Below are 7,472 nucleotides of genomic sequence, written 5' to 3' on the forward strand. Positions count from 1 at the left end.
GCCCCTCTGTCTGCGTCCACGGCCGCCTTCACAAATGCGCTTGAGCTACAGCGACCTGTAATTGATTCAATGCTACAGTCCATCCTTCCCAAAAAAACTAATCATCTGGCTCAAAGTAAATAACTCTCAGGAAATGACACCCCCTCTCCTCCCTTCTAGCGCTGGTTTCTTTTCAAAATAAGAGTCCCCCCTTTTCAGGGAAAATGCAGAAAGATGCGAATTCCCCTTCTGAAATGAGGGGAAGAATGTCCGAGTTTTGTTTGGATAGGAGCCCATACTGCATACAACGTATTTCTGAAGAAATTAAGATTAAAATGTAGTTGAGGAGATTTTTTCTAACTTTTGTTGCCCATGTTTTTAGCCTATGCTATTTATTAGCGATTTACATCACCCATCGACTTAACAGGCTAATGAAAATGTGCATGTTGAATTATGGAGCAATGTTGTCTGGCAAATTATTTTCCGTATTTGTTTCTCGCATACTGTATGGCAAATCAGTGGGTGAGTCCAGTTCTTTTGCACCAGTTGGAAATTGGGAACACTGAAGCCCTAAACTCATAGAGGGCGCTCCAACACCGTCATATAGCCTACCACGACCCGCCTCTCTCTCTCTCTCTCTCTCTCTCTCTCTCTCTCTCTCTCCTCCCTCCACAGCCACATGCACACATGATAAACAGGTTTTATCTATCTATCTATCTATCTATCTATCTATCTATCTATCTATCTATCTATCTCCACATACATTAACTCTAAAGCAAAATTAGAAAGACAGACATCATAAAAAGCACTCTTTTTTCTACAGCATAGGCTAGAAGACAAATGGGGCCCTATTTACTGGCACACATGCGTCAGCTGTTTACCGGCTCTTCACAGCCACTATTTTACCCCAGCCCACTTACCCCGGGGTTCTCCTGACGGGCAACAGTAGAATAATGGGCCCGTGTGAATGACCTATCTCAGGGCAGAGAAGCGGGGCATCAGACCGGTGTTTGGAGCAGAGCCCCGGGGCTGAGCCCCCCACCCCCCTTCCCTCTTTCAGCTGCAGAGAAACACACAGCTCCAGCCGCTCGGCGCAATTACTTCCACATGTTGCCGAAAAGAACAGTGTCCCTTGTTCTCCAAACAAAGGAACTCAAATTTGGAAGGGCAAGCTTACCTCAAACTAGTTGAGGTTCTCAATTTTTAGGGTTGTTTCCCCCTAACCTTAGCCTAGAACTGAATTCTATAATATAGTGGACTATTAGGAGGCTATATGCAGTGTATTATATCCATCCAGGTAAATTGCTGTAGACGGTGCACACTGAGAACGCTGATTTTGGGAAACTTTGCTGAAAAATACCTTATACGGCAATTTGCATCAGCATTTTGAGTACATTCAATATACACAACAAAATCGCCAGTGTTAATTTAACTCTGAGAGTGTAAAAAGCAAAACCATGCCTGTGTTTATACTGTATAAGTGCACACCCATCAGAGTTACTTTAACACTTTTAGATTTGAACACGCGCCCCAGAGCCATATCAGCTCTATATGACAAACAACTTTCCAGTCAGCACTTGTCAACTCCATATAAGTGTCACTGAAAAATTAACACAAGAATTGCTGCAGATATTGTACAGCCCTATGCAAGGTAAGATGTTATGTAATGACCAGACAAAACACAAAACACAGGTTGGCTTAGTCTTGCAGATGCAAACTGCTGGTTCGACATTTTTGAGATGATGTTATCTCTGCACTGTGCCTGTATTCAGTAGAGGCAGCCTATTACAGTCACAGTATCTGTTCTTGTTGTAAACATGTTAGATGCCGATGCACTTCTATGATACAGTTTAGATGTTTGCACACCAATGCTTATTAAATAGAGGACTGCCTGCCAAGAATGTTCATCCTGTCACTGATCAGTTCGTCTGCCTCCATCCTTTGTCAAAGCGTCCACCAGGGGGCTTTGGAAAAATGTAGCCAATTATCTAAAAAATAAATGTATATACGGGCATATGCATATATATTTACAGAGAAAAATCAACAATTATGATACATCAATGTATATAGCTTGATATTATATTGAAAGTATGCCTATTTTAAATATTAGGACATGGTTTACCTTTTTTATTGTAACCTTTGCCTAGAATCCAACAGTAACAGGTTTACAATTCAAGCATGTCTAGTGCATAAAAATAGTAGTGATGGCAGCATTTAGCCATCATGACTTTCTGAGATAAGTTGAGTTACAGTTATAGGCTGCTATGCATCTGTATCAAAACTGAGGTCATACACAGACTTTTATTTAATACGTCTAAAATCTAATAAAACCGTTTTGAGTTTAACCTGTCCCTGGCAAATCAACTTTGTCTTGCAATGGAAATGTTTCTATTTCGGGCCCAAATGAAATACCGCGATAATCTAATTTGTTTGTTATGTCAGTCTCCCACTTATACTAGAATAGACTCGGGAGATCTTATGACAAATTCACATAACGGGCCTAAACACCAGTCGAACTGTAGTCATAAACAAGTGATAAGCGTTTGAAGATGACTCCCAAAGGCTGCAGGTCTCCGGGCGGCGGTCCCCGTGCAGGAGCTGTCCAGCGTGCTGAAATGTGACTGTCTCCTCCACGTCAGTCTGGGCAGTGCGTCTCTCATGCCAGCGCAAATACCGCTTATCTTTGTAAAACAGCAGCTCCCCAAAGCTGCATTTCCCATGATCTTTGGCCTACCTAAAGCAGTTTACAGAGTGAAACTCAAAGGCCTTTTCAAAAGGTCTCTGAGCACTTACAGTCATCAAAGTAACTCTAATCTCCGCCTTAAACCATATTGAGTACAGGCGAATTCTTACAAACTGAACAAAGAAACCTCTGAATCTGAAACAATGAAAAACTCATAATCCCCTAACCAAAATAAATTAACAGAAATGGAAATCATTTTATTATAAAGCACATTTCATGGCTCCAATCATACAAAGGACAACATAAAATTTATTTCACTTTCAGTTTCTGAACAAAAACATTGCCTTGTACCTGACCTTATATTCATGCACAGAGAAATGGGCCTACTTGACTTTTGCTTGTCAAAGTAACTATTATGATTAATTTATAACCATTATACCCCCCTCTTTCTCTCTCTCTCTTTCTCTCTCTCTCTCTCTCTCTCATTCACTCACTTATTCACACACACACACACACACACACACACACACACACACACACACACACACACACACACACTTTGTAGGCCTAGATGGGAAGGGGGAAATTAAGTCCTCAAGACTGTGACAGGATGTTCGCAAATTAGGCCCGCAATTATTCACAAAATGAATGTTTATTTTCCACTATAGTTGCCAGGCCGGCCAGTTAATCCTAAACAGTGAAATCGGTGGCTTGTTGATATTAGGCCTTTATCACAAACAGAGCCATAAGAAATCAGCGTCTGAATGCAGGTGATTGTTTAAGGTTTAACAAAAGAATTGTGTTTAAAGTGGCTGAAACGCAAACAAGGCCTAAAACGTCAAACGGTCGTGATGTAATGCTTGGTAACCATGGCTCCTGCAAGATTAAGTTTTAAAGACAGCAGTGATGATTTCCAGAATTTACATGGAAATCTCAGCGGACGCTCCTCCTCTTCCAGGACTCTTCCACACTGACACGGGCTGTAATGATGTATAGGTCACCCAGGATTTAGATGAGGACGGATATTGCACTTGTACAGATTTATGAACAAAGCAGAGGTCTCTTCGGAAAAAGACAACGCCGTTTCCCCCCTTTTCCACATTGGCACTTCAGCTTCTCCTAGCCTCTATCTCCGCATGAGACAGCAGCTGCAACCGGCTGAAAAGCGCTCTTATTAATTGTCTTTTGTCATGCGTAATTGCCACATTTTCAATGGTAGCCTAGGCCTGACGTATTTGGAGTGGTCTTGTTCCACCGTGCATTTGTAGGTATAGTCCCTCTCATCTGAAATTTACATTCCGCAGTGTCTGTCTTGCAGCCTGAAGCATTTTATGCGGTAAAGCCAATGGAGAAACATAGTCGTGTTTTGAGTAGATTCACTCGAAAATGTGATATTTTGGGAGGAGTTAGCTATTCGATCTGGACTAATAGAGCTATTCTCAAAATGAGCCTCAGCCCATTATAGCGGCCTGACAGTCTGAGGTCAGGTCCCGCGGGGTTGAAAAGGGGGAGACTTTCTCAAAACTGCGGTTAACTCCATTGTTAATCGGTTTTAATGGGACGGTGGTCTTTCACTTTCACACCTGCGAGGGGTGAACTCTAATTCGATTAATAGGAACTTCAATATATATTCATTAGGTGGCTTTCCCTCAATAATATATGATCACCAGCGGGTTGTGAAAGGAGACCATTTATTTCTGTTCTGAATGGGTCTGCGTGGGACCAAAACTTCACCTGCTTCCCCTCTCAATTAGGAATGTATCCCAAACTCTGACAGAAACGAGTTAAATTAAGCGTCAGCTAATTTCCAATGGCCCCTCCTACGTAATCCCTCCTCAGAGTCTTTCCATTTTAGTGTGCCCCCTTAATTTACCATAAGTTGAAAGGTTCAAATAGTGCCTAATGAAACAGTGACTAAATCGTTCTCTGTCGCTCGGAGGAACCCTGTAGCTATCTCTTCAAAGCCCTCTGAGCCCACAGCCGTCGGGGGTCTACAGCTAAATGCGAGTCCCAAGGCAGGACAATCTAACCTGTCAAAGCCTTTGCCACTTCTATATATCCTTGTTCTGTGGTTTTGAAGGAATCGCAGCATAATCAACCAACGTGGGACCGAAACCGCAATTAAACTCGCTTTGGACAACCAAAATCTCTTCAAAAGCAAACATTAATGGACTATTGGCTGCTCCCCAGGGGCGTAATCGGGTACCCTTTTGTGGTCAGATCTTAGGAGAAACTACAGCTACACTTTCATATAGTCCAACCATTTTGAATCAAATAGCCTATATGATGTAAATGGAAGTAGCTACCCTATATAATGTTTTTTTTAACAAAGTAAGCCCAGTCTCAGCAGTAGGTTAAGAACTTCAGTCTTAACAGTCTATTAAATATAACACCAATAGTCTACTAATTATTGCCTAATAATAATGATGATGATAATAATAGTTGTCACTGAACTTGTAAAAAGAAAAAAGGAAAAGTAATGTGGCAAAATGTGCAATGCAAAATGCAAAGTCCAGTCGTCGAGGAAAGAAAGGACGTTGTTGTACATTTAGGCTGTAAACCCCAAAATCCTCAAATATATGGCCAGTGTCGCTTCCTGACAATATATTTGCCAAAATAATCATAATATGTAGTGTCTTAATGTAGCAATTTCGAAAATGACACGTTTGTTGAAATACATATGAGGGCTATAACAATCTTTGTTGTAAATCTTTATAATGTCTTTATAATATTTATAATGAATAAAGGCCCTATTATAATGTTATCACTAAAAGCTAACTCTTATGTTTCATTAGGCCTTTATAAATGAAGTAGCCTAACTTATACTGAGAGAGACTGTGTGTGTGTGTGTGTGTGTGTGTGTGTGTGTGTGTGTGTGTGTGAGAGAGAGAGAGAGAGAGAGAGAGAGAGAGAGAGAGAGAGAGAGAGTTTCTCAATGTTTAACAACCTTTGCACTTTTTCGTATCTCAAGCAATGGAAATTCAAATGTGTCTGGTGTCTTTTAAGTCCCTCTTGGGTTTCTGTTTCTCTACATTCTAGTGCTATTTCGATCACATAATTAATAATACTCAATAACAGTCATTAAATTAGAAATATATGTCTCTTCGATCAGAAAATAGATTGACAAATAAATACTGAGGTGCAACTCGCCAGTGTTTATTACAATAAATACAAATATACATATTTTACAAATTCACGTGAAGGTTTTCACACAGGTTAGGCCTATGCTATTTCTAAGGGCTTTCACACCACACAACCTCAATGACAGGAGTGCAACACCGACCACTTCATGACAATTACAGGGGATAATTAACTAGACCTTGGTATGCAGTTAAGAACCCTTAAAGGATCAAAATACAGCAGGCTATCACGTCATATTTCCAAATATTTTACGACGGTGTTAAACTTCAACATTTATTCACTATTTGCTCATTTTACAGTAGGTTAAACATGAAGTTAAGAACAGGTGACATTTTCAACATTTCTTCTCATACTTCACGCAGGAGTTTTTTGGCCCTGAGGTTGCATGATGCCATAATCCATATTGGAAGCAGGGCAGAGTAAGTGCCAGCAGTGGGAAGGGAAGTCTTTCAGTGTTGCTCTCAGATGGGTGACACCTCTTTTTCCTCCGAAGCAGAAGCCGGAGACAGAGACTCCTCGTCCTCTGACCTTGGATAGTCTGTGTGACTACTCGCGCACTTGCAACCGCTGTGCGCGCTCCTTTGGGTGCCCTTCCCCTCCTTCTTGTGCTTGACCCTGCGGTTCTGAAACCAGATTTTCACCTGCTTCTCCGAGAGGTTCAAATACGTGGCAATTTCGATTCTTCTTAGCCTTGAAAGATACATGTTGGTGGAAAACTCCCTTTCCAATTCCAAGAGTTGCGTGCTTGTGAAAGCCGTGCGCATTCTCTTGCCATTCTGTATGTGGCTACTCTCGGAGGCGCCTGTTGGAGAAAAACATGATTCATGTCAAACGTTTAGTTTATTGTCAACACTACAAGTCTGCACTTCATCAGCGATACAAATGGCACAAACTATCGCCCTGCGCGTGATGGTGCGTAAAACCAGAGCGATAACAATTTTCGGAGTTTTTTTAAAGTGCGTTACGAAATGAAGACTAATCAAATATATAGGTATTGAAGAGTGCTCCAAGTGGCAAACAGGTGGCTTACCTATGGAAAGACAGTGGTATCTCCTGGGATCTGTGACGCTGAAAGTGGGCGTGCAGACAGGTGTATGTCCAGGGTGCGCCAGTGCCGGAGACTGCTGATGCGCTATTCTCTGACAGTATTGTGCCTCCGCTCCTGGAAACTGACTCTTCAGCATGGGAATGCCGCTGCGGGAAGAGTGGATGTGGGACGTGACGCACAGCGGGCATACACAGAAAGTCCCGTTTTTCCTGGATGGGCACACCGGCGCGGTGACAGTCATCACGCTTGGAGAGTGCATGCTGATAGGAATAAGGAAGTCTTGCCCTGGATGCTCAGCTGGTCCAGGTCGCACCGTATCCTTGATTATCAAAGAGTCAACGTAGAAGGACCTCGACATTGCTGCGCCGTTGATAAGTGATCGCTCCTTGCGCAAGATGATAGCTGTTTCTCATCTGAACCCCTCGGGATCTCAAAAGGTGCTTATGTTTGATGGTTCAACAAAAGGGACCCCGAAGAGGGCTGGCCCTGCAGCGTCACCCACGTGCGCACCCGGCTCCAAGGGTTTATACTGCCACTGACCCAAACCACGTGATGTCTCCCTGGGCCTCCAATCACAACTTGCAGATTTACTCTTTTTATCCCCAAATCTCTAAAAGTCTG

The 7,472-nt window shown here is 42.3% G+C and overlaps 1 protein-coding gene across 1 annotated transcript; it reads right to left on the bottom strand.

Annotated features, from left to right (window-relative positions):
• Positions 1-6,264: 6,264 nt before the first annotated feature.
• Positions 6,265-7,209, bottom strand: gsx2 (GS homeobox 2). The gene is made up of 2 exons (XM_071539078.1): positions 6,834-7,209; positions 6,265-6,605 (listed from the first exon to the last, which is right to left on the bottom strand). The coding sequence occupies exons 1-2, from the start codon at positions 7,207-7,209 to the stop codon at positions 6,265-6,267; spliced, it is 717 nt and encodes a 238-aa protein (XP_071395179.1).
• Between the last annotated feature and the right edge of the window lie 263 nt (positions 7,210-7,472).

This window comes from Centroberyx affinis, unplaced genomic scaffold (genome assembly GCF_046629955.1).
Source record: "Centroberyx affinis isolate AG114_WGS23_722 - 3 ecotype Tasmania unplaced genomic scaffold, CSIRO-AGI_Caff_v1 ptg003390l_1, whole genome shotgun sequence".
NCBI classification, from domain to species: Eukaryota; Metazoa; Chordata; class Actinopteri; order Beryciformes; family Berycidae; genus Centroberyx; species Centroberyx affinis.

Bases quoted from the DNA above. Each gene is read 5' to 3' on its own strand.
- gsx2 (XM_071539078.1), bottom strand. From the start codon at position 7,209: ATGTCGAGGTCCTTCTACGTTGACTCTTTGATAATCAAGGATACGGTG. The intron at 6,606-6,833 runs GTAAGCCACCTG...TTTCTCCAACAG, and splicing joins ATACCACTGTCTTTCCATAG to GCGCCTCCGAGAGTAGCCAC.